General features: G+C 42.8%; 1 protein-coding gene across 1 annotated transcript; it reads left to right on the top strand.

Annotated features, from left to right (window-relative positions):
* The first annotated feature begins 1,156 nt into the window (after positions 1-1,156).
* On the top strand, positions 1,157-26,803 carry Atp6ap2 (ATPase H+ transporting accessory protein 2). The gene is made up of 9 exons (XM_034485876.2): positions 1,157-1,322; positions 8,175-8,305; positions 9,570-9,701; positions 13,910-14,005; positions 14,160-14,297; positions 15,304-15,357; positions 16,206-16,355; positions 17,848-17,967; positions 25,666-26,803. The coding sequence occupies exons 1-9, from the start codon at positions 1,283-1,285 to the stop codon at positions 25,855-25,857; spliced, it is 1,053 nt and encodes a 350-aa protein (XP_034341767.1). The 5' UTR covers positions 1,157-1,282; the 3' UTR covers positions 25,858-26,803.
* Positions 26,804-27,623: the final 820 nt, after the last annotated feature.

Genomic DNA, 27,623 nt, shown 5'->3' with positions numbered 1-27,623 from the left:
TGGTGATTAGAGCACTTGCCTAGACCGTGCATAGCTCGGGGGTTTGGCCCAAATGAGAAAGGAAGGAAGGAAGGAAGGAAGGAAGGAAGGAAGGAAGGAAGGAAGGAAGGAAAATTTTAGCCTAAAATTTTAGCTCTGTCCTTCTACCCTATAAAATCTCTTTTGTCAAATTAAACAGTTAAAAGTTCATCAGAAAAGGCATTTTTTCTACTTTATATGCTACACTTTTCCCTTACTTGGATCTTTTCACATCCTCCACTTACATATTAAAATCATATTCATTTTTCAAAGTCATCAGCTGGGGAGCTGTTTTCTAACCACAGATTATGGGCAATGTCACTTCTTGCCTTACATCACAGGTAAGAGCCTATGAGCCAAGGGATGATTTTGGTCTAATTAGTGTGTCTAGCCATCACATAGCCTCTCTGAACACCTTGCCCAGGTTAGAAACCAAGGGAGGACCGAATGAAATAATTAATACTCTATCGGATCACTTCTTGCATATGCAGTGTCTGGAGGCAGGGTTGTTAGATACTGTAAATCAAAAACCAGGATACCAAGTTATATTTGACTTTCAGACAATGGCTACTTCGTATACATAAAAATAAATAAAATAATATTTCAGACACACTAAAAATTACTCTTTAGAACTCAGATTCAAGCAGGAGTTCTATATTTTAAGTAGCACCTCTACTAGGCGGGCAGGGATTCCCCCAGGTGCCAAGGCTTCCTTTCCGCAGGTACTGAACGTCTGTGTACTCCGGAGAGCAAAACCTGAGCTAGCCCAGCGCTTTCCATAGCTGTCAGTTGCAGCGGGCAGGAGGCGCAAGATCAGGAAAGATCGATGCTGCTGTTGAAAATCGTCACCGAAGGTTGGACAAAGGGTCCACACCCGGGAGTAAACCTCACTGTGGGCTTTTGAGAACCTGCAACCAGTGGGGCCACCTGCTCTAACCGCGGGCCCTACCCTTCATCTCGTGACCGGTCATTGTGGGCCGGCGGGACAGAACCGCCCTGCTCTTAAAATCATCGACTCCTATTGGCAGAGCATTGCACTCTTCACGCTGGTCCCCGCCCCAATTGCCGACGTCACCCAGGCTACGTCTTTCTCGTATAGCGGCGTAGCTGGCGATTGGCCGAGACCTTGTCTTGGAGTGGCTAAGGGGGAGGGGCTTGGGGATCGGAACCTTCGGGAGCGCGTCACTCGGTCGGGTTGCGGTGCTCGCTCGAGTCCCGGCGTCCCTTTTCGTGTAGCTCATCTCCCTTCATCAGCCCTGGCACCATGGCTGTGTTCGTCGTTCTCCTGTCCTTTCTGGTGCCGGGTGAGTAGCTGGGAAGCATTGCGGGAGACTAGGGGGCGCGGGGACCCTGGGCGGGCGCGGCTGCTGGCGGGGGCCGCAGTGGGGGCGGTCTGGGCTTGGCGGCCCTCTTCAGGATTCTGGACCTTGATCTGGTTCCAGCGGAGCGGCCTTGTGGTCTCTGGAGCCGGGCAGGGCCACCTGGGGGACTCTGGAGCGGGCATCAGCCTTTCGGGGAAAGGCGCGTAGCCAGTTGGGACCCTGTCCTCCCATTTGCCTGATCACTCCTTCCCTATTCGGGGCCCTTTGGAGGATGGGTTTGCATTTCTCAATACATCGTTGAACCACAACCCACTACCGAGAAGGTTAGCTCACGATTTAGCTGCTGCCTACTGCTGTCTTTTTTCCACCTTCATTTCTAATGGCTGTTATTAACAACGGATGAAACCTTACCGCCCTTGTATATCTACATATCAGGATGCAAAGTTGAGTCTTCGTTTTTTAAAATAATGACTATTTCTTAAGATGCTCGAAGACAATCTCTCAGTATTGATTTCAGTTCCCAATTTGAAGGATTTGGAGAGTAGGGTATGAGTCATGCTTTTAGGGTCACATGTCAAATAAATGGTAGCTTTCTTAGTGGAACCTGGGTTCTCTAACATGGAATAAGAAGAGTGGAAACGAGCTGATATTTGGCCTGTGGCTTGAGTATCATGTATAATGCATTTCCTTTTACAATAATTCTTAGAAGAAAATATCCTCATTTTGCAGAGTGTAAATCAAGCCGGGCATGACAAGGGTAGGATGTATCAAAGGTGGATTTGAAGGCAGATCAGATGACTTCCAAGTAGGGAATGCCTTTCCACTATATGTGTATCACATAGGGAATGCTGTAGTGGGACAGAGACTGGGGTTGCAGACAATAGGACATAAGAAGTCAAGTGAAGCCAGTCGTGGCGGCACATACCTTTAATCCCAGCACTCTGGAGGCAGAGGCAGGCAGATCTCTGAGTTTGAGGCCAGCCTGGTCTAGAGAGAGTTCCAGGACAGCCAAGGCTACATAGAGAAACCCTGTCTCAAAAAAAATTCAAGTGGAGAGCAACTTGAGGAGGAATGTGTATTTTGTGTCAGAGAGACCTCGTGCCTGTGCTATATGAGATGCTGGCGGTCCTGCTTTTGGAATGGCAGTTAAAGTGAAAAATATCTAGTGATGGTTTTGAACACGAACATTCTTCTCTGCCCTGGAGGTGCCAAGCCCTTTGTGTTAATAGTTGCATATATTTTCAGGCCTCCAAAGTGTTAGGGTCTTTTCATTGTTATTGTTGGCTCTGGAAAGGCCATCCTGATTTAATCAAGATACTTTGGGAGATTCTTCAAGGAACTTGGTAAGTGCTTGCCACAAAAGCATAAGGATGTGAGTGCGAACCCCAGCATCCATATAAATAACTGGATATAGCAGTGTGTGCTTACAGTCTCAGGGCTGGGGAGGTGGAGATGGATGGGTCCCTACAAATTCCTTGCTAGCCACTGTTAGCCTAATGGATGAGCTTTAGTTCCCAATGAGAGACAGGGTAGACAGTTCCTGAGGAAAGACACTGGAGGTTGACCTCAGATTCCACATGCTTGCACATACATCCATGTGTATGGACACACATGCACACATTTTGGGAGAATTTTTTTGTTTTAATTCGGTTTAAAAAACAAAACCTTTCCATTGACACTGTAGTTTAGCTGGACATCTGTTGAAATTCCGTGTTTTAATATACTGCCTGACATCTTATGAAGTCCCAGCTGGCCCTGACCTCAGAGAGATCTAACTGCTTCTGCCTTCTTAGCGCCACTGTGTTCAGCTTTATGACATTTTGAGTCAGTGGGATTTTGGGTTTTGGTTTGGTTTTTATCTAAGGTAAAACAATTATTTCTCTACATGGTCTGGACATGTTATCCTTGCTAAAATGGTTTAAGTTCATATAACAGCCTGAGCTGCTGGCTCTTGTCAGGTGAGGGTACAGTGTTATTTTCCACAATGACTAAGTGTGATTTGATGGAAAACATGGTTAAGAGCTCAGATTTCACTGTTTACTTTGAAACAGTGTTAGGGAACTAGAAAGAACTAGGGAACCATGGGAGTTGATTTTGGTCTCTGATGTCCTGGAGGACAGAAGTAGCCCCTGTCCCCTTTTTAAAAGTTGATTAGTTCCATTCCATCATTCATAGAAACTCACTGCACAAGACAGTGCAGTCTCTGAGGAAAGGACATTAGCTCCTTCTCAAACACAGACTGGAGAGGCTTAAGGAATGTTCCCCAGGGGAGGGTCCTCCCAAGAAGATGATATGAAAGGCTGAGGTGGGGGAAAGAATTCAAGCGGAACAGTATGTGCATGTGAGCACAGGCTAAAGAGAGCTGAAGAGCAGGGGCCTTGTTGAAATCTCAGAAGTCAGGTTGGTGAAATGGCCAGGGGACATTTTGGTTCCCACCCCCCCCCAGAAAGACTCTAGGTAGTGAGCATAGGCATTTAAGCTGAGGGGTGAATAAACAGATTTGTATTTTGGAAATAAGAAGAGAAAACTGGAACTGATGGTGGTATGACAGGGCCATACGCAGCCAGCTGCAGCAAACCTGGCGAGGGATGGGCATGGTAGTGGGGTGGGGGGTGGTCAAGAAATAATAAGGAAAATGAGCAGCGGAAACGAGAGATTGCCTGTGGCATGGCAGAAGGGCTTAAAGAGGAAGTAGTCGAGCAGCTAAAAGGAAGAGAGACTGTAGAAGTCTCTGGAAAGCTAGTGAGTCCAGATTCAAACCAACTGTTAAATTTGAGGGGGCAGTGACACTTACAAAGAAATGTCAGTGTTGAGTGTGTAGGCCTAAGACTGGGGGAGAGCTAGACGGGGAATAAAAACCTGGGAGCAGGCAGTGTGTTGGGTATTTACCCCCCTTAGGGGTAGGTGGGCTCAGTCGGGGAGCACGATGTAGACTTGAGTCCTCTGATCTTTCAAATACAGTGTGCTTCATCATTCAGTTGAGTGCTGGGAATATGTATTAGAATTTCCATGTATGTGGGTTTTAAAAAATCTTTTTAAATACGAATGGTCAGATGTTTTAAACTCGGGTTTATATCGTGATTCCATTGGGAAGAACACTGCAGAGGTTAAAATGTTTTGTATGTGCTTTATAATACAGTACAGATTTGTAATCAATGGTTGGACATAACACGTATATCATATGTATTATAAAGACAGGTAGAGAGAACTGATATCTGAAGCCCAGCACCATAGCTTTAAAGAGAGCACAGCAGCAGTCAGAGAAATTGGAAAGAAAACCAGGAACCTTGTCTTCATGAAGGCCAAGGTGGGATTCAAAGAGGGACTCAGTGTCACATGTGTGGGGAAGTGAGGCAATTAAGGGTGAATTGTATCTCAGGGTTTGGTGTGCTGTTTCAGGGTGTAGGCAGAGACTGGGGGCCAAAGCAGGCAGCATGAGATGAAGTAGAAAAGCAAATACTGGACTGTATAGTTCCAGGGTTCTTCCCCTAAGGGAAGCATTTAGAGACTGCTATTGTTTTGGCAAAGCACTTTTAGGGTGTTTAGTGGTTTATGTGTAGGCAGCACGTAGGACTTGGTTTTGTGCTGATAAGAGGGGAAATCGGTAGTTCCGGGTGTGACTTCATTTGATCATCAACCCAGCAAACATCTGCCAGGCAGTTGAGTGTCAGGTGCTGTCTCAGCTCTGGGAATGTATGAACAAGACACACTGAAATCCTTGCCTACCTCCATATAGTCGCTTATCTCTTGCTGTGTCATCTATCTCAAAACTGGATCAATAAATGGTAAGTGAATAATTCCTTAGACGGATGAATGAAAGTCTGTAAGAAAGTCAAACAGGTATTCTCATGACTAGAAGAAGGTAAAGAGCTGTGGCTGGCAACTTTAGGTGAGGAGAGCAAGTGGGTGGCCTAGAGTCTGTAGACTCTCTCTGTGAAGCTGGAGACTGGAGGGATGAAGCCGAGGAAGCTGGAGGTTAGGAAGCCTATTTCAGTTCAGGACAAAGAAAAGATTTTCAGAGAACTAGAAGCTGGGGCAAACTGTTTGTAAATTGAGGTGGCACTCCCACACCACTGCTAGCATTTGAGTAAGGGACAGCTGGCTTTCTGCCAGGCATTCCTAAGGTGTGATGCCTGTAACATGCAGAAGCTTGGACAGCGTCACCCTTCTTGTGACCCTAACAAAGGCTTTCTGAGCAGTGGGCTGCTAAAGGAGTGTTGGGCAGCTGTGGTTGAAGGTAAACCACAAAGGTGAGACGGTTACATCATGCCGTCTCATGGAGTTGAAGATGTGGGGCCACATCTCAGAACAAAGCTATCTCCATGTCTAGAGAGGTTCCTGAAGTGTGTCTGTTCTTGGAAAGTGGAGGCTTTTTGCCTGTTTTCACCAGCCTTCGTGAAGTAAGGCTTTCAAGATGCCTGAGGTGTCACATTTTAAATTTTGCCCTGGAGGCTCTGTGCAGTTTTACTGGGTAATAAACCAAGATTTCGGTTGCCTACAGATGACCATTCCATTCTGGTAATTTTTTTTAATTTGCCTTCAGCTAAAAGTTTAGAAATTGTTGCTCTGGCCCTGGGCTGAATTGAAACTCCTAACTGGTCTTACTGTATTTGTACTGGCCTGGGGCTTTTTATTTACTGTCAATACTGCCAAAGTAAAACACCAACTGTTGTTGCTTTCTGTGTCACTCCCATAGTGTAGGCTTAAGCACTTCTTTCTTGAGGTCAAGGGAATAACACTGATACTTTACCAAAGTCTCGTTTTCCCATAGAAGGCCTGGCCAAGATTGGTTTTAGACTTGGAACTAATTTTTTTCACAGGAACCCAAAAGTTTCTAGTAGCTACTTGTCATTCCGGGGGTGTGGCTCAGGGGTGAGGTGCTTGTTGTAGCTTGCTTCAAGCCTTGGAGACCATCCCCAGCACCATGAAGATGGAACAGAGTGAGAGCACTTGAAAATGGGTGAACGGGTCCAATAATCCATCCTTAGGGGAGGTCTTTGCTTCTCGCCCTTCACTTTTTAGCTGTAGATACTGTATACTTTGATTAGTTAGTGATTAAAGGGTACAATTTCTCACCATCCTGGTGTGTCAACTGAAAACACTATTAATGGACTTTGATTTCTGAAGACGGAAGTGTTTTATACCCCACCAGGTAACACCTGGACACACATGGACACACATATCCTTGACAGTCCTCATTTCGCTAAGTTGCCTATGTGGTGGCATAAGGAAACCCCCTGTATCCAAAGATGTATACTAACCTGTAAGGATGTACTGGCCCACCAGCCTAGTAGTAAAATAGGAACATCATAAATTTGCATGTTATAGAGAAGAGGTCTGGTGGCAGAATAATGCAAAGATTTCAGAGTTTCATCCTTTTTAGTACCAGGAAGGGGAAAAAAAACTTTTTGCTTTTTAAAATCCAGAGAACTGCCACTGATGTCTGATCCTTGCCAAACTGCCACGTTCCCCTATTAAGGGTCATCTGTGGAGGCGGTATTACAGCATTAGAAGGAACCTCTTTCAGTCCTCCAAGGTTCAGGGAACATTATGGGAAAGGCAGCAAACAACATAAGAGCCTGGAGCTGGAGAGAAGCTCAGCAGTTAAGAGCACTCACTGCTCTTCCAGAGGACCTGAGTTCAGTTCCTAGTAATCACGTGGTGACTCACAGCCATCTGAAACTCCAGTTCTAGGGTATCCAATACCCTCTATTGGCCTTTGGGGGAGCCAGGCATGCCCATGGTGTATAGACGTACATGCAGACAAACGTGCTTACATGTAAAATAAATGCATAAAATAATGTAAGGGCCGGAAGAAAAGCTGCTATGGGGCACTGTCTTCTAGACTGTCGTCGCACTCTTAAAGCCACTGCAGCTGTAATTAGATGCAGAAGATTGGGCCCATCAACACCCTGCCTTGTACTGTGAAGGGCACATGAAGCCTCACCCTTCCCTAAGGCAGTTAGTAGCAGCTGGGGGAGGGAGTTTTATGAGGCTTCACCCATCCCTGAAGAGCTATAGGCAGTGAATGGTTGCAGGGAGTGAGGGGGGATTTTCTGGTGTAGCCACTGGTAAGGAATTTATACACCTGTAAATAATTCTTTTTTTTTTTTTCCCCACGAGATGTGGGAGGAGGTGGGCGGGAGCGAACAGGATTCGAACACCCACAGAGAGAGAGAGGGCGCAGACGGACCGGCGCCCTCTGCAGGCGGATGCCTTACGGGCTGCGCCACCGCCGGTTCGCTGCTGTAAATAATTCTTTACCCCATGCTCTGTGTCCAGGACTTATTAAACTCTGGTTCACTACCCCCTAAAATGACATGAAAATAGAGGGTTAGTTAGGAAGAGGAAGGAAGGGGGTGTCAATGGGAATGGAGGTGGCAAGAGAGGATAATGGGTGAATATGATCAAAATTCACTACAGCTCTATAAAAATACCATAATGAAACTCATTATGCATAGTTAATATTTGCTAATTTTAGTTTTTAAAAAGAATATTCTCTGGCATAGTTACACATGTGCCCTGTTACAACCCAATATATGTTCTTTTCAGCTGATGCTTTAGGGGGACATTGTTGATGGGTCTTGGAGCGTAGCTCCGATCTGGGACTAGGCTGTTTGAAATCTGCAGTAGCACATGTGCCTATACTTGAAGACTTGCATGCCATCCCTAGAATCCCACCCTGGATTTCTCCAGATTTATGATTCAGTATTTTGTCCAAATATAATTCAGCCAGTAAAGAATGGGGAAATGTATTATGTTTAATAAACTTCAAGGTGGATGCAAAAGATACATACTGATGACCATTCATTTACCAATCTGTTTTCTCCTTAGGTGCTTTAGGGAATGAATTTAGCATATTAAGATCGCCAGGGTCTGTTGTTTTCCGGAATGGAAATTGGCCTATACCAGGAGATCGGATCCCAGATGTAGCTGCACTGTCCATGGGCTTCTCTGTGAAGGAAGTATGTGTACTTAAAAATAAGTAGTTGTAACTGCTTTTAAAACGTTTTTTTTTTTTTATTGATTTCTTCCTATAGTCAAAAGAGCAACAAACAGGTATATTTGCTACAGATTACAAAACATTAAAGGCTCATCAGTATTTGGGGTGATCTTAAGTAAATGCTTCTAAAACCAAGTCTTCATACATCATTATCAATAAACCTGTGTTCATCATTGTGGCAACCTTTATGCATGTAGATGCATCTTTTTAGTAATTTAAGTATATTTTTATTTTGAATTGAAATGTAATTTACATATTACAGGTGTGCTGCTATTAATAGGTTGTGTCTTTTTTTTTTTTTTTTTTTTTTTTTTTTGCAGTGCAGTTAATTTGCTACAAACGCTAAAATGCCTACACGTCTCATCTGAAGTTAGATAATGCAGCCAGTGGCTGTGTTTTCCTAAAATGAAGCCATGACCTGTGGTAGTCCTGGCTACCAATAGAACTGTAGTAGAGGGGTCTGGACCCATTTGATTCAAGAGGCCTGAAACTCAGAACTTAGGAGGGGTTGCCACTTCGTCTTGCTTTTACAGTCTCTTACCACTTTATCAGTTGGCTGCTGATCTCATCAGTCACTCTAGGCTCCAAGCCCTCTCAAAATTGACAGCTCTGCTTGGGCACTACTTGGCAGTAGGGCTAAGGGTATAGCCCACAAGCTCTGGTTTCTTTGGACAGCCTGAGTGAGCAGGCTCAGTTGTTTACACTGCAGGATGAGATTCGTACCTAGTTCTCTGCAAGCATAAATTTGACTATAAATGACTGTTCCAGTAAGCTTCAGAAATAATTATCAGTAAGGCAACATGAGTCACTGTTAAAGGCATTTTATGTATAAAGTGCTTAGTAGAGAGAGAACAGTTTGACAGCTCTTGCTGTCTCTGCAAGGTAAAAGCAATGCTGTCCATAAAGGAAGAAGTCAGGGGAAGAAAGTAACAGTTCACAGGCTGGAAAAATGCAGACGTGGGGTTTGTTTACTTGCTTGCTTTTTTACACAAAAGTTGTGAGTGAACGTTCTGATAAGTACAGTTTTAAGAATATAAAGAAGGCAGGCATCCATGACCCTCCTTAGGAGATTGTAGCTGTTGCTTCAATAAGATGCCTTATGTCGCCTTTGAGCATTCCCAGCCAGTGTCATCCCCAGACTCCTTCACTCTGGTTATTAGGTGTTACTGGGGAGATAGTTTCCATATTTGAGAATTAAGAAGTGTTTTGTGCATTTCAATCTTTAGGACCTGTCTTGGCCAGGGCTTGCCGTGGGTAACCTATTTCACCGGCCACGGGCTACCATTATGGTGATGGTGAAGGGGGTAGATAAACTGGCTCTCCCCACAGGCAGCGTCATCTCCTACCCTTTGGAGAATGTGAGTATTTCTTATGTAAACTTGGTGCACTGGAGACTTTCTGTCAATTGACATGAATGCAAATGATTTCTCTGTAATAGTATAAACAGCTCTCAAGGTTAGTCTTATTCTCTTAAATATTATGTCAGTATTCCATATGCAATCTTATCCCACTATCTCCATTGAATTTGCCTGTGTTTGTGTGTGCATATGCAATTTTAATCTCTGCATCTTTCTTTGAACTGTCTTTATTATCTTGCTTGTTTTCTCATTTAAAAAGCGAATTATAGTCTAAATATACCTCTTTTTTGAGTACAACCTCTCTAAAGCACAATTACCTTTGAAATTCTTTTTTTTTTTTCCCGAGACAGGGTTTCTCTGTATAGCCTTGGCTGTCCTGGAACTCACTCTGTAGACCAGGCTGGCCTCGAACTCAGAAATCCACCTGCCTCTGCCTCCCAAGTGCTGGGATTAAAGGCGTGCGCCACCACTGCCCGGCACCTTTGAAATTCTTTTGAAAGTAGTTCCTTTTGACAAAAAAAAAATTACATGGTGGTTGTAAGTTTACTAGACTGTGGTCATATTCAATGGAGGAGAGTTCTGAATTAAGAGAAGCTGCCTCGTGTTCCTTTTCTACTGCTGTGATAGTCTACTATGACCAAGGCAACTTATAGAAGGGCTTTCGGGCTTATGGTTCCAGAGGGATAATAGTCATGATGGTGGGGTGGAGGGATGGACTGAGCAGGAAGCCGAGGGCTTACATCTTCAAAGCAAAAGCAGAGGGAGCACTCTCAGAAGGGCACAAATCTATGTTCTGCAAGGCCACTCCAGTGGCACACTATTGCCAACAGGGTGCCAAAGAGGAGGGTACCGTGAGCAGGAGTTGACAGTGAAATTTTCTTTTCTGCAGAAGGCTAGGGACAATAAAATGCTCCCATTTGTTCTTGGGAAGAAGACTAGTAAAGCTCCAGCTACCTCAGAAAGGCAGATTCGCCAGGACAAATCACCATGTGTTTCATTAATGCATATCTATTTCATTTATGCACAAATATATAAAATCCAGAGCACCATTTAAAGTTTATTAGCATAGAACCCCAAATTTGATTTTTGAGACAAGGTCTCATGTAACCCAGGTTGGCCTTGAACTCTGTGTTACCAGGCATGCACCACCAGTGTATGTGGTGCTAGGAATTAAATAAACCTAGGGCTTCATATATAACAAGCACTCTACCAGCTGAGCCCCATCCAAACTAAACATTTTGAAGTAAAATAGCATCACTTTGCATGAGAAGCTATGACAAGGGCTCACTTTACTGATTGACCTTGATTGGCTACTTCTGATTATCTTGGAAGAAAATGGGGAAAGAGATGGAAGGTCCAGGGAACAATACATACACACAATCTAAAGGCAGAAATAACCTTTAAATTCTACTTGGCAAGGCTTCCTTTTGTCGGCTAACTGTTGTAGTTTCAAGTGATCCTGATGAAGAAATTCTTGGACAACCATGCAAAGCTCTCTAAAACAGTGTGGGAAAAGTTATTATGATCCAATCACCCAGGCTTTTTTTTTTTTTTTTACCCTTTGCACTTAGGAGTCTATATAATTACTATATAGACTATATAATTATTTCTTTTCCTCCCATATCTGGCATTTAACTCATTCATTAGCTTCTTCAGGTTGATTACTAGGCTGTACCCATCAGCCTCCAACTTTCCTGACCCACGTGCTGCTCCACTAGGTGAATGAGGCAGGCAGGTTACAGTCATAGATGTTTCCACCCAAGCCTAAGGAGGTGGCCACAGAAGACAGGCACTCGCAGAGGCTGGTGACAACATGCTTTTGGGAGCTTAGTTGCTCCTCCCCCTCTCGTTCTTATGACCTCATTTTGGAAGTTTGGGAAGAGTTAATATGCATCATGACTAAAAGAAAAGCATTGTGTCTGTTCTAGTCATAAAATCCTGAGATCGAGCTGCTTTTGGCCACTGGTATTTTGTCGGGAAAGTTTCCCTACTTCCCTTCCTTTCTGCCTGTGCCACATTGGCATTCATTTGCTGCTTGTAGACAGTAGCCTTTAATATAATAATGGGAGTAGTGGAGGAAAAGTCACCAAGAAATCTCCAGTAAAACAAAACCACACTGGGTACAGTGTAATTCAGACACTTGTAAGGTGGAGGCAGGGGGCTCGCAAGCAATGAAGCTACATAAGAAGTTTGATGCCAGTTTGAGCTACTGCTTATTTGAAAAAAAAAATACTACTGATTTAAAATATCTTTTGTAGCCAGGTGATGGTAGTGCACACCTTTAATCCCAGCAGTCAGGAGGCAAAGGCCAGCAGATCTCTGTGAGTTCAAGGGCAGCTTAGTCTACAGAGTGAGTTTCAGGACAGCCATTGTTATGCAGAGAAACCCTGTCTTGAAAAACCTAAATAAATAAATAAATAAATAAATAAATAAATAAAACCACTTTTGTGTTTGAGCATATTGTCTGCATGTATATCTGAACATATATGCCTGCCTGGTGCCTGTGGAGGCCAAAGGAGGGTGTCAGATCCTCTGGAACTTGAGTTATAGATGGTTTTAAGCCATTATGCGGATTCTGGAAACCAACCCTGAGGCCTCTGTTTGAAAGAGTGGACTGCTTTTATTTCTAGCCTCTTGCTATTTTAATACTGTAATATCAGAACTTCTATAATTTTTGAGAGTAAAATTCTTTTGTAATCTTTTTTTTTAAGTAGTGTAGAACAAAACAAACCCAGCATAGCATAGAAGTTCAAATTTTGGTCACCCCTGAGGGTAGAGGTGGACGGCTTAGGGAACACTGCTGGTATTCTTGTCTTAATCTAGGTGGGTTAGGAGAGTGTACTTATTTGTAAATGTAGTTAAATCTCTTTACTGCAGGGTTTGTGTACTGTATTGTATGTGTGCTGCACTTTAATAAATTCAAGGGGCTAGAGAAATGGCTTGGCAATTAAGAGCGTTGACTGCTTTTGCAAAGGACCCGGCTTTGATTCCTAGCACCCACATGGCAGCCAGCTCCCAATCATTCTGTAATCTAGACCCAGCAGCCTCTTCTGGCTTCCAGAACCAGTCACACAAATGGTACATAGACACACAGAGATGGGGTATACATCTAAGGGACTTACCTCTATCTGAAGATGACCACTAAATATTGTTAGAACATTATATGAGACCTACTTCTCTTTTGATGAAATTTAGTATCTCAGATTTCCTTAAACTGCCTCTTTTAATGCAAGCAGATAAAATTTCAGTAACACACAAGTTCAATTGATGTTACAACCCAAATGTATTGCTCTGTGAAGTACACAAAGCTGAGCATATTGGTACATACCTATAATCCTAGCATTTGCAGGTAGAGGTAGGAGGATGACCTCAAGATCATTGTCAGCTACATACTGAGTTCAAGACCAATTTGGGCTATAGGAGGCCCTGTCTCAACAAAGCAAAAAAACCCTCTCACTCCAAAAGTATACAAATAAACACCAAAACAAATTTGTGTTTAACCTGCCTTTTTATGTTTGCAAATTGTTTCTCATTTAGGTACTAGGAGATAGACTTAGCCCTCTAAGGGGCTCTTTAATTTCCTGTGCCCTCAAAGGGACTCTTGTATTTGGAAAAGATGTGAGTCTTCTAAGTTTTCATCAAAAGTACTGGTGTGATTTTTGGTTTGTGTGGAGGGTTTTTTTTTTTTTTTTTGAAAGAGAGAGAAAAAAACCCATAAAGTTGGGTAGGATGTTATATGAAAAAATACCACAAAAAATCCTGGTAAATGTTATGTGGAGCCATAAAGAAGGTTGAAAAATTATGTCATTTGCAGGGGTAAAAATGAATAGAACAAGAAGCAGCAATGTTAGATGAAAAAAAAAAAACAGAATCTGAAAGTCAATATTACATGTTTTTTCTCATGTAGAAACCAAAATTCAAAACGAAAAGACACAATCAAAAAATAATAGAAGGCATAGGGAAGAGCCTGGGAAAGGAGAAGTGATGGTAGAGTGAAGGATAGTAGAAGATGCCCTCACATTCAGAGCACATATGGAAGCCTGGCACATAGTGAACCCTTTACTATGCACAGTTAATACATAGCAAGGGTAATGGAAAACGTTATGGAGCCTTCCTGAGGCTGCTGCTTGCTTATATTATACTAGCTGGCTAATTCGTCTTTCCACTTTGTTCCAGAAAATAATTGCAGTTTTACTCTTGCATTTCAGGCAGTTCCTTTTAGTCTTGACAGTGTTGCAAATTCCATTCACTCCTTATTTTCGGAGGAAACTCCTGTAGTTTTGCAGTTGGCTCCCAGTGAGGAGGTAAGTAACAAGGTTTCATTTAAGATCCTTAGAAAGAAGTGTGATTTAATGACAGTTTTAAAGTGATTGTGTGAAGCATGCTGTGCACTGTGTCTGTATGTTGGAATGAATCCATGAAAGGCAGCTAACCTAACATTCTGGGTTCTTCTTGTAGAGAGTGTATATGGTGGGGAAAGCAAACTCGGTGTTCGAAGACCTTTCAGTCACATTGCGGCAGCTGCGGAATCGCCTGTTTCAAGAGAACTCCATTCTCAACTCACTCCCCCTCAATTCTCTGAGTCGGAATAATGAAGTAAGTGGTTCAGTTGTTGAGTGAATCAAAGAAACATCATTATTAAATTCCCATTTCATATACTACCTGGAACCTTAGCAAGACTGAAAGTGGTAGAGAATGAGGAATTGGGCTCTTTTACTGCTGGAGGACGTTCTTCTTCCGATGGTGCGGTATTTGTGAATAAACACACCTTCTCTGAATTGCCATTCAGTAAATACTCTCCATTCTCCCACCAGTGTTGCCAGTTGATCCAGACAGGCCACAAACCAGTCTTCCTGAAGGTTGGTTGAGCTGTGACGATCTGGTGACTCGATGTCATTATTCACAGCTGTTGCTAATATGTTGCTAATATTTTTTGCATGTACTCAGGATGCTGCAGCAGAGAGACGCACCTGCTTTGTTTGGTGATTTTCTTTGGAGCTACACTTACTCTTTAGCTGGCCTGGGACTTACTGTTTACATGAGGCTGACCTCAGACTCCAGAGATGTGCCTGCCTCTCTTTGGGTACTGGGGTTAAAGACATGCACCACCATGCCTGCCAGCCACCCCTGCTTTTGGTTCTTGTCCTTTATAGCCATTGTGGGTAGCTAGGAGCCACCATTCTTAATTCTCTGCTTTGGAAAGTGTTCAAGGCAAGAAAGTAAACTGGTCCACTGGTAGGATCTTAAGATAGTATATATATATCAGGATCCCTCGCTCCCCCCAGGGAGCACAGTTTCCTTAGAAGTAGAGCTATCAAGTGGTAGTCACTGGACTAGAGAGTGACCATCACCTTTTTGGTAGGAAATGATGTTTTATGTACATCCTTTTCTGGTACCGGACCTTGAGCCCAGGGCTTCGCACATACCGAGCATTTCTCTACCACTGAGCTGCCTCATTTCAATCACAGCGGACCTACAAAGGGAGGAGAATACTGTCCATTTACTCGATTAGGATCTGCACTATGTTGTCCTTTACTTGATAAATGGAAGTACAGATGTCTGATGTGTATTTAAAGCAGTGTCCACTCTTTGGTCTCTCAAGGTTGACCTGCTCTTTCTTTCTGAACTGCAAGTGCTGCATGACATTTCAAGTTTGGTAAGTAGGCTGCCCGGACTCTCAAGTCCTGTTGTCTGTTTTGCTTCTTAGAAAATCTTTCAATAAAATGAGGGCAGTTAAAAAGCTTAAGTGTGCCCCAGGTTTATGATCCCGTGAACACTGAGAAACTATTGGTGGCCTAGCGAACGCTGACCTCTGTCTAGTGTTAGTAGCTGTTTCTTCTGCATTTCTTCCCTTGGGAGAGGCCATAAATCCTCAAAGAAGGTAGGCCTAGGAATAAAACTACCCTAGCTGTAGTTATAATTTGGCTATCTATTCCTTGTCAGACATTAGGACTTAATTCCAGCATCCATAGCTGTGGGTAAAAAATAAGAAGATTGATATGGATGATTAATAGTGTTAACCAACATCGAAAAGGGAAAAAAATGTAGCTGCGAGTTGTCTTTTAGTAAGTGGTTTTTAAAGTCATCTTCATGACTGAAATAGATCTTCTTACTTGTCTGCTAGTTTCTGAAGTGCTTTGCCAAACCTTTTTGTCAGGGCTTGGTTCAAGGAGTTTGAAAGCTTCATGCTGGGGGCCAGGGCAGTGGTCTGGGAGGGTATGCAGGAAGAAGACACTGATGGTTTGTGAATTCCTCACACCATATCCATCCAATCAGTTACTGCTTCATGCCTTATCTCACATCTAAGTTTTTAAAGTTAAGCAATGAGATATGTATTGAATTTATCAGAAACTCATTTAAAGAAGTTCTCTTCACTGCCATTCTAAACTATTTGAGGGCAGCGGTGCACTAGTGTGGGTTCTGTGGCCGGCTAACGTATTCAAGGTGTCACTCGGTTGCATTTGACATCTCATTTGTTCATTTGTTCTATTTGTTTGTTCGAAGTTGTCTCGTCATAAGCACCTAGCCAAGGATCATTCTCCCGACTTGTATTCACTGGAGCTGGCAGGTTTGGATGAACTCGGGAAGCGGTACGGGGAAGACTCTGAACAATTCAGGGATGCTTCTAGAATTCTCGTTGATGCTCTTCAAAAGGTAAATAGCAATGCTGCTGGTAGAGGGGGTGGCATGTGACCATTTGAGTCTCTTGGTAGAGAAATCTTTTGAGGAATGCTATTGGTTGAAGCCTTTTCTCTTTTCCTCTGCGCAAGGGTGGAACTCTTGGGTCTCTCACACGCTAGTCAAGCAATCACTCCACCCCTGAGCCAACTCAGTCCAACTGAAAGATTGCTTGATTCTTTGAAGGTTCTCTAATTCTTATGTCTAAGGAGAGTGTAGGGGTGGGGTAGGGGATATAGCTCAGTGTCAGAGTGCTTACCTACCATGTGTGAGGCCCTAAGTTCAATTCCCAGTAACACCACCATAACAAGTAAAGAATGGTGTAGGGTCGGAGGTGGATTTGGGGACGTATGGCAGCATATGTCTCTAATCCCAGCACTTAGAGGTGAAAGCAGGAGGATTACATGTTTGAGACCTATCTGGGCTACATGGTAAGACACCAAAAGACCAACATCAACCTATCCTCAATTTTTAAAAAGTGTGTGTTTGGACTCTTTTTCCAATGCTAGCAGTGGCAGCACTGTGCGTTTGTTAATTCTGACAATTGGTATAACCTAAAGCATTCCATTTGAACCATTTGTAAGTCTGCCTCAGTCGTGTTACATATATTTATACTTCGTGCAAAACTGTCTCCACTGTCCGTCTGTCTAGTGTTTTCCTCACCCCATCTGAAACTCTCATTAAGCACAGTAGCACAGTAGGCTTCCCGCAGTTGATGTGTAATAAATGGGAGTTTACCAATAAGTGAAAGTTGTAGAAACAGACGCTTCATTGATAAACCTGTGAGGTCCATGAGTAACAGAGAGCACTTGGGCAGATTTCTTCATTTCTCCTTCTTGCTTTCCACTCCAGCTTTCTATGCCATCAAGTTCGATCCCTAATTTTATTTAAATATGTGAGTGTATATTAAGGCTTAACTCTTTACTGACTATTTTAACATAAGCAAACCTGTAAGGCTTTTTCCTATCTGAGACACTGTATATTAAAGCTTAAACACATTTGTATTAGTGTGTATTAATATTGCATAATATGCAATTATTTGTAAAGCTACAAATAATTTTAACAAATGTGTATTTGTCCAGACACAAAATTGATCAGTATGTAAGGTAGTGTATGTGTTAATTTTGCTAATTTATCCATTCCACAATGTATATATTTTTTGAAATAATACCATGAATATTACATTTATAGCCATAATCCTTGTCTTTAGTCCCTAATCAATATATAGCATTCCAATAATGTTAAGTGATGTATATATCCTAGAGATGATTTAGGATATACAGGGTGCTATGCATAGGTTCTATGCACATGTAAGAGTATATAGTTCAGAATCTGTAGAAAGTTCTAGAACCAGTTCCCCGTGAATACCAAGGGACAGTTTAAAATTTTTTTTTTTAGTCAAAGATACAAATGTAAACAAAATGTATGTATTTTGCCATTAGTCATGATGTTAATAACTGACTTTCAGTTTGCAGATGACATGTACAGTCTCTATGGTGGGAACGCAGTGGTAGAGTTAGTGACTGTCAAATCATTCGACACAACCCTTGTGAGGAAGTCAAGGACCATCCTTGAGACAAAACAAGAGGTGAGTAAGTGTTTGGCTCCTGCTTTAAAGCTTGAAATTAGCTTACTTTAAAGAATAAGAGCCCGGGCTGCCAGCAAAATGTAACAGTGAGTAAAGGTACTTGCCATAGGCCTGGCAATCTGAGTTTGATTCTCAGGACCTGCATGGTAGAAAGAGACAAAGGGACTCTTGAAAATTGACCTCTGACCTCCAGACCCACACACTTGCATACATATACACACAAAATAAATAAAATGTAATTAAGAAATTAGAAATCTTGAAGCCGGGGGTGATGGTGTAGGCCTGTAATCCTAGCATTTGGGAGGTAAAGACAGAAGGCCTAGGAATTGAGGGTCATGTTTAACTACACAATGACTTTCAGGTCAGCCTGGCCTATATGAGACCTTGTCTTCATAACCTCCTACAGAAAAAAAAAAACAGAAAATATTCAACTGGGAAGGAAAGTAAACCTTTCAGTGCTGTTTAAGATAGTTAATGTTAAGGAACCATGAGAAGTTAATGAGAGGGAGTGGTGTGCCTCTCTCAGCTTCTGGATTCTGCTTTTCTAGAGACATATTATTTTTTGATCCAGTCCCTCAGTTTCTGGGACCCTCTGTATACACCTCTTTATAATTTTAATTTAGTTATCAGTATTTCAGTATTGACCTTGCTTTGACTGAAAGCACAATGAGCAGCCAGTGGTCACAACCCCTTTGGCGGTTGAATGACCCTTTCACAGAGGTGGCCTAAAATCATCGAAAAACACAGGTATCTGCATTACACTTCACAACAGGAGCAAAATTACAGTACCCCACAACACAAGGAATGGTATGAAAGGGTGGCAGCATTAGGAAGGTTGAGACCCAGTGACATAGAGGGTCAGAGAAAAGCTTGCTGCCCATGGTGAAATGTGTGTCAGGGTACATGTTCTCTCACACACAAAGCCTCAGCACACTTGACCTTGATGGGAACAGCTGCAGCTGTCACTAGACTGACCTGACAGCTCACACCTGTAATCCCAGCCTGCATCTGGGAGGTCAAAGCAGGAAAATCAAGGACTTTAAAGTCCATCCTTACCTACAGGATGGGTTCAAAGCTAACATGAGTTGGGCTACATGAGACTTTGTCTAAGAAAAAACAAAAAATTGTTATGGTTGGCCACACCACTTGCTGCCATCAGATACACAGTAGTTTGTGTATCTGCCCCTTTGGGCACCTTTACAGGGTCCTCCATGCTCTGTCTTAAGGATTAGCATGAGAGATGTAGTAAAACACCTATATATAGCCAGTACCGATTTAAGGCAGTCTAGAGATGACTGGCTGGCGATTGTTGCCTTCCCGATCCAACTGAGATAGAAAGGTATCTGCTTAAGACTGCATTTCAGTGAGGCATGATGGCTCATACATAGAATTCAAACTCAGAAAGGTAAGGCAGGAGGATTGTCTTAGAGTTTTACTGCTGTGAACAGACACCATGACCAAGGCAATTCTTATAAGGACAACATTTAATTGGGACTGGCTTACAGGTTCAGAGATTCGCTCCATTATCATCAAGGTGGGTACATGGCAGCATCCAGGCAGACGTGAGGCTGAGTTCTATGTCTTCATCCAAAGGCAGACAAGAGAAGACTGGCTCCCATGTGGTTAGAAGGAGGGTCTCATTGCCCATCCCCACAGTGACACACTCCCTCCAACAAAGCCACACCTCCTAATAGTGCCACTCCCTGAGCCAAGCATATTCAAACCCACCACATTCCATTCCCTGGCACCCATAGGCCTGTTCAAACACATGAGTGTATGGGGGCCATGCCTAGCCATAGCATAATGCAGAATACAGTTAATCCAACTTCCAAAGTCCCATAGTCTATAGCAGTCTCAACAATGTTAAAAGTTCAAAGTTCAAAGTCTTTTCTGAGATTCATCCAATCACTGAACTGTAATTTCCAAAGCAAGACAGGAAACCAGCTGGGAAAACTCCAAATTCTGTGTCTCCATGTCTTATGTCAAAGTGGTCTTCAGAGCTCCAATTCCTTTTTCATCTTTGTTGACTCCAACAAACTTCTTTCTCCTGGGCTGGTTCCACTCCCTGTTAGCAGCTGTCCTTAGCAGGTATCCCACAGCTCTGGCATCTTTAACATTTTGGGGTCTTCAATGTCTGAGATGTACACGTGATCTTCTGGATTCCTCCAAAGGGCTTGGGTCACTTCTCCAGCTCTGCCCTCTGTAGCACTCTAGGCTCTGGTTGACTCCACTCCACTGCTGCTGATGTTCTTGGTGATCATCCCATGGTACTGGCCAACTCCAATACACTGGGGTCTCCCACTGCATCCAGGTTTCACCCATAGCCTCTCACAGGCTCCCTTCATGATGCCAGGCCTCGGCTTCTTTACATGACCTTTCAGTCCTGGGCCCTCAACTGCAACTGAGGCTGCACCTTCACCAATGGCCTTCCATGGCCTCTCACAGTCAAGCCTCAGCTGCTCCCCATGACCCTTTCATGCCTTCAAAACCAGTACCACCTGGGTGACTCTTACACATTACCAAGTCCAGCTGCAGCAGAAGGTACAACCTTGGCTATCTCTGAAACACAGCTTCTTTGTGCTCTCAGAAAACACTTCCAAAATGGTTTTCACCTCAATGATGCTGGTCTCTTCTTAATCACTGCTAATTTCTTAGCTCCAGCTAACCAACATTGTGATAATTTGTATATGCTCAGCCCAGGGAGTAGTGGCACTATTAGAAGGAATGGTCCTGTTGAAGTAGGTGTGTCACTGTGGGTGTGGGCTATGAGACCCTCATCCTAGGTGCCTGGAAGCTAGTATTCTGCTAGCAGCCTTCAGATGAAGATGTAGAGCTCTCAGTTCCTCCTGTACTATGCCTGCCTAGATGATGCCATGCTCCTGCCCTGTTGATAATGGACTGACCCTCTGAACCTGTAAGCCAGCCCCAATTAAATGGTATCCTTGTAAGAGTTGCTTTGGTCATGGTGTCTGTTCACAGCAGTAAAACCCTAACTAAAACAAACATCAGTTGTTTCAGTAATCCCTTCTGTTCTTGACTCTAAAGCCAGAGCCACATGGCCAAAGTTGCAGAGTTCTGCTGCTTGCTGGGGCTGAAACATGACCTCTTGTTGTATTACATTATCACCAGCTCTCTGTTTTCCAACTCCCTGACTGCCTAAGCTTGGCTGTCCTGAAACTTGCTTTGTAGATTGACCTTGAATTTGGAGATCTCTACAGGCTTTGTCTCCTGAATGCTGGGATTAAAGGCATGTACCACCACACCTGGATTTAAGCTTTTCTTGGCCTGAAGTTTGCTCTGTACCAGAGTGGCCTTGAACTCAGAGATCTGCATGCCTCTGTCTCCGGAGATTAAAGGCTTGTACTACTTTGCTTGGACCTAAGCTTAGCTGGGTCACAAAGTCAGCACTCCCTCAATCTGTTTATCTCCTGGAACAAAGGATTCAGCTCCGTTTCACTTCCTGGCCTCATTATTACTTGAACCATAAATTTTATGTTTCCTTTCTCAGCTTGTTACACTTGTTCAAAGTGCTCTTTATGAGACTTAACCAGAGAACAAAGTCTCTGCTGGTTTTTTTTTGAGACTTCCTTTGTCAGTACAATTACTATAAATCTTTTCACCTCAGCCTCAGTTAGACTTTTCAGAAAAGGGCAAAAAGCAGCCACATTCTTTACCAAAATATCACAAGAACAGTCCTTTGGCCACATATTAAAATTCTTTTCTTCTGAAACCCCTAGAGCCAGGCTTCCTCAGTTCAAATCACCCTCAGCAACAAAGTCTTCCATATGCCTACTAGGATAGCCCATTAAACCCACTTAAAGCATTCCACTGCGTTCCAAATCCAAAATCCCCAAAACTACGTTCTTCCAAACAAAAGCATGGTCAGGTCTAGTCCCTGCTACCAACTTCTATTTTAGTTAGGATTTTACTGCTGTGAACAGACACCATGACCAAGGAAACTCTTGTAAAGGACAGCATTTAATTGGGGCTGGCTTACAGGTTCAGAGGGTCAGCGCATTATCATCAAGGCAGGAGCATGGCAGCATCTAGTTAGGCATGAGGCTGAAGGAACTAAGAGTTCTATGTCTTCATCCAAAGGCAAACAGGAGACTGGCTCCCATGTGGTTAGGAGGAGGGTCTCATTGCCCACCCCCACAGTGACACATTTCCTCCAACAGGTCTACACCAAATAATAGTGCTACTCCCTGGACCAAGCATATTCAAACCACCACAAGGTTTGGTGTCAATTCAAGGCCAGGTTCGGCTATATAACAAGACTGTGTTACAAAAAAAAAGCCACAAGAAAGACCTGGAGTTCTTTCTTCCTTCTCTTCAGTTTCCACTAGTAAACTTAGAAGTTCTAGATAAAAAATAAAGTTTCAAATGCATAGCTCAGCTCTCAAATAAGGCATTCCTACAAAGTAAAGAGGAGGAACCTGTAGTTAGCAGTCCGCCTGTTGGGTGTGCCAAGAGGCTTCGGCTTTCTGGGAGATTGGAGCTAATACTTCCTGGTAAAGTCAGGGAGGCAGAAACAGCTGCACCTGCAATAAAGGGGAATAGCAATAGTGTCTTAGGGTTTTACTGCTGTGAAGAGACACCATGACCAAGGCAACTCTTATACAGGACAACATTTAATTGGGGCTGGCTTACAGGTTTCAAGGTTTCGTCCATTATCAAGACAGCATCCAGGCAGACATGGCAAGGGAGGAGCTGAGAGTTCGGCATCTCAGTGCTCACTGCAGCCAGGAGAAAAGTGCCTCTTCTGCACTGGGTGGAGCTTCAAAGTCCACCCTTTGGTGACACACTTCCTCCTACAAGACCACGCCTTCTAACAGTACCACCTCCTATGGGCCAAGTATATTCAAACTACCACAAATTGTTTGCCTACCAGCAAAAAAAAAAAAAAAAAAAAAAAAAAACCAGAAAGACACTCAGTGGTCTCCCTGTGCACTAGGAGCAGGGCTTACTTCCTGGGGCATTGTTGATCACAGGGCTTCCTTTATATGGATTTGAGGGTTAAATTTATATTGCCTTAGGAAACCTCCAATTGTGAAGTTAACATAAAACTGCTCCCAGACCAATGGCAGCTCTCTGATACTGAGCTGAAGTAAATGTAATCCTCTGCTAGTCCTTGCTGCCAGTACACAGTGCAGAGAGACCCCCACAGCTAGTTCTCCAAATACAAACTCAAAAGAGGAGAAACCATGGGCAGGGCTCATTGACCAAGAAACATAAAAATTAGACTCCCAGAACATCAAATAACATGGACATTACAGATAAGACATAGAGAATTGATTAGCATGTATGTATTTGGGTCTGAATCAGTCCTTGGAATATCTTTTCAGTGTGGTTGGGCACCTACCATCAGTGTCATCACACCCTACATTCACAGTAGCGTTGGCTGTGTGCTAGTGTGTCCTACTTCACGGAAGACAAGAGGTTCCCATCTGATGTTTCTTCTGAGTACGTGGTGGTCTCAGATTAGACTTTAGTGAAGATTGAGAAATTCTGTGCAATGCATACACACTCAAAATGCACATGAAATGGAACCAATTCAGCAAAAATGTTCATAAATCCAAGAAAGGGGCTTAACGGTGTAAAGTCCTTTGTGTCAGCTTTGAGCTCCCCACGGGAAGGGGCGCATAGCTGTGGGCCCATCATCTCCTCTTCTCTCTTCCAGTTGAGGTCAGTCTTCTGTTACTTTAAGCTGTGGTCAGAGCTTAAGGAATTAAGTCGGGCATGAGGGCACACATCTGTAATCCCAGAATTCTGGAGGTGGAGGCAGGAGGATTTTTAAATTCAGGCTAGCCAGGGCTGAATAGCAAGTCAACCATCTCAATAAAGCAAAAACTAAAAAAAAAAAAAAAAAAAAAAAAAAAAGACTTTGGATATGTAGAACACTTGCCAAGTATACACAGGCTTTCGATTTCTCTACATTTGTTCCTTAGGAAAATTAAAACAGCAGTAGCAACTTAAAGACCTGTCTGCTGGGTATGCACAGAATGCCGGGTGCTGGTATACAGTAGGAACACTGCCAGACACCCCTTGTCCTCAAGTTTCCTACCTTGTCCCTCTACGTTCCAGCCGGCCCTTCCCATATCATGTACTGTCATCAGTTAGGTTTGACTTTGTTTTGAGACAGGGTCTCACTATGTAGCCATAGCTATCCTGGAGTTCCTTGTGTAGACCAGGCTGCCCCCGATCTCCTGGGTGCTGAAATCAAAGGTGTATGCCACCACCGCTGCTGCTGCCGCCGCCACCACCACCACCACACCAGGCTATGTTATCTTTGTTTATAAGGCAAGTCTGATTGTACCCCTTACTTTCTGCCTGAAATTGGTCAGTGGTGTCTCCCTGCATGTACATAGGTTCGAGTCCAGATTCTCCATAGCTTCCCTAGTTCCAGCCTCCTCTCCTGCCATTGCCCTACTTTGGAAATTTTCTAGCCAGGGTGAATGACAGACGTGTCCCAAATGATGTCTTTTCCAAGAATACATTTAGCTTTTCAGACAGTGTACACAAGGAATTGATCCCCACCCCCAAGGCCTGACATGAATACCACTTCAACAGGGAAAAGACAGCTGCAACATCACGTTTTCTACTCTAGCTAATCTTCAATATAATTGAAGGGTAAATACACCACTGTATTAAGAGGGAATGCTTGCTCTTGGCAGGTCCCCTTATCCCTCTACCCTCTCTTGTATAGAGGGGAATGTTTCTCTTGCATTTGACCCCTTTTTAAAAATGTTGCTGGAGAAGAAACCAGATGTTCAGGCACTGTAGACAAGTCTCTAGCACTGAGCCACCCCCGTGCCCTATTGTCCCCGGTATCCTGTGAAGCATTTCCTTCCTTCCTTTATAATTGGACTGTACGTATATTTATATATTCTCATTCATATTCCCCCCTCTCTCGGTAACAGGGTCTCTCTATGTAGCCCTGGCTGTCCTGTAACTCAGGCTGGGCTCAGACTCACAGAGAGCCTTCTGCCTCTGCTTGGATTAAAGCTGTACACTGCCATGCTGAGCCTATAAAGTCTTAAAAGTCTTAAACAGTGTTTCATTTTCCCCAGGTTTGAATTCTGTACAAATGGAAGCACATTGCATGCGTGCTTAGATGTTCTTTGCTCAGTGTTGTTTTTAAAAAATATCACTGGAAGCCAGGCAGTGGTGGTGTACATCTTTAATCCCACCACGTGGGAGGCAGAGGCGGGTCTCATCTACAGCCTGGTCTGCAGAGTGAGTTCCAGCACAGCTAGGGGATACACAGAGAAACCCTGTCTCAAAAACCCAAACAAACAAATATCAGTGGTGCTGAGTCATCTTCCTGCTCAGTGCTCTACTGTCTGAACAGGCCCCAATTGTTCATTGTGTTGAAGGTAGTCTTGTGCATGTCTCTTGGTTCACATCCAGATGTTTTTGTTTGGGTCTAGGCTTATAGATCACAGGATCTGCAAACCTTCAGTTGCATTGGTTACCACGGAAATTTCTCACCAAGTTGGTCTTTCTTCTTTTAGTACCAGTACCATTGTTTTCTCCAGGAAGCTGCCTGTTCCTGGCTTCTCCACAGGTGGATAGGCAGCTATTACTCCACTTAGGAAGTGTCTGTTAGATAGATAGCAAATTATAGACATTTAATCAGAATGATGTTTTAATCTTAAAGTTCTTTCCTATTGATATATTTCCTTTCTTCATTTGTAGAACACCCAAAGTCCCTATAACCTCGCGTATAAGTATAATTTGGAGTATTCAGTGGTTTTCAACTTGGTACTATGGATTATGCTCGGCTTGGCCTTGGCTGTGATAATCACCTCTTACAACATTTGGAATATGGATCCTGGATATGATAGCATCATCTATAGGATGACAAACCAGAAGATTCGAATGGATTGAATTTTCCTTATGCTAGACTTAAACAACAGGTTAGGTAATTCGCTGTTTTGTTAAAGTATATCTTTTAGTGTTGTTTAAAGTAGACAGTATACCTTAAATTTATTTAAAAAGAAAACATAGATTTTGTTCTCTATTTTGTGTGTGCCTATTGTTCTTAGAGTGATTTATAGTGTTGACAAGTTGAATTGTGATATAGATTCCATAATATGCTCAAATATTGTTGACATAGCCATTTAATAACGTAATTTCATTCCATTTAATATATGTGGAAATACGCACTGAAAGAAATGTAAACCACTTAGAATAGTTGTGTTATTCGTGTTGGAGAATGCACTGGGTTTCTTAGAGAAGCTTTCAAATGCTTGAGTTCCTTGCACAGGCTACCTAGTTCAGCTGTTATTCACTATGAACTATTTGTAAATGTCTTGATCTGATGTAAATATCTCTGAGACAGGAGGAAGTATGCTAATTAAGAGCAGCCCAAAAAATATTGGATATGCTTATACAATCGCTTAGTTCTAGAAGTGAATATGAGTGGCAAGCTAGCTGTTTTTAATCTCGTCTGCAAGTTTGGTGATCCGTGTGGTTTAGTAGAGATATTAAAAATATTAAAAATACTATGTTGATTTCAGAAGAGACTAGCTTTGTGGAATATAGATGCTTGTAATTAGATATATAAAAACAAATCTGTGGGGGATATCTTGAAGCATGAATATAAAATATTTTTATTTCCGTAACTTTCCCCCTGTGAAGTTACTCTGGTTTGTGCGTGATACGGCTTCAATCTGTAGACTATTAAGTGTTAGTGGATGATTGCTACTGTTCATGTGGAAATGGACCAATATCTATATAGAGTGACAAATAAAGTTAATGATTCAAAATCTGTGTCACTGTAATTCTGAATTTATATTATAAAAACCTAATTAAACAGGGTGTTATTTCACCAGGACTGGCTGTTTTATTATACAAAGGGTGAATTCATACTGTTTTCTACATTTGCTTATTCTCATTGCCTCCTGAGACTTTCCAATGTAAGGAAGGTATTTTAATTGCTATTCCTGTTACTGAACTTGTGCAGCGTACATGATAAATTTACACTTGACTGCGTAGGAAAGGCTTAAATTTTCCTGTAGCCTTTTAAAAGATGACAAACACTTGCTTAGAAAATAAAGGGCTAAGGTGAGGAATTATGGTTACAATTTTATTTCTTAAAACACATGTATTTGAAATTTTAGTTTCCTGCCTGTATTATGTGGCACACCACCCCCACCAGAAACTTTACTTTTTACAAGTTTACTTGAGTCTACCTCTTCAGAAACACTCATCTGCTCATTTCTAGACAACACTTGAGCATGGCAGCTTTGAAAAGGGGTGGTAGTTTGTTTGGGGGAGTTGTTAAAGTTCCACCCAGTGAAGGAAATCTTTTTCTTTTTGCCTCTTATCGAAGTTAAGCCAGAGTGAAGGTGACGGTTTCATAGAGAGAAAGTGGACACTGTCCTAAAACCACATAAGTGTCCTGCATGCTTACCCCTCACCAAGTTTGTGGGGATGGGAGTCATTCAGCTTCCTGGCCCTAAAACCCTTCCTAACGACTCTTGGGTACCTGATCTATCTGTGGATAGCAGCAAGGTTCTTAGAATCCATTTTTTCCCCACAAGTATGTGACATAAACTTTGCCATGGAAGTTAGATTGTTATGATTAAATACAAAGTAAACCAATGTCTTTGGAATTGAAAACTGATGAAACTAAGTTCTAGGGAAAGAAA

The sequence above is a fragment of the Arvicanthis niloticus genome, chromosome X (assembly GCF_011762505.2).
Source record: "Arvicanthis niloticus isolate mArvNil1 chromosome X, mArvNil1.pat.X, whole genome shotgun sequence".
NCBI classification, from domain to species: Eukaryota; Metazoa; Chordata; class Mammalia; order Rodentia; family Muridae; genus Arvicanthis; species Arvicanthis niloticus.
This window is presented reverse-complemented; position numbering and strand designations above follow the sequence as displayed.

What these genes read in the sequence shown, in the direction of transcription:
- Atp6ap2 (XM_034485876.2), top strand. Translation starts at nt 1,283, where the DNA reads ATGGCTGTGTTCGTCGTTCTCCTGTCCTTTCTGGTGCCGG. An exon ending in CCTGTCCTTTCTGGTGCCGG is followed by an intron (nt 1,323 to 8,174) that starts GTGAGTAGCTGG and finishes TTTTCTCCTTAG; the next exon opens with GTGCTTTAGGGAATGAATTT. An exon ending in TCCTTGAGACAAAACAAGAG is followed by an intron (nt 17,968 to 25,665) that starts GTGAGTAAGTGT and finishes CTTCATTTGTAG; the next exon opens with AACACCCAAAGTCCCTATAA.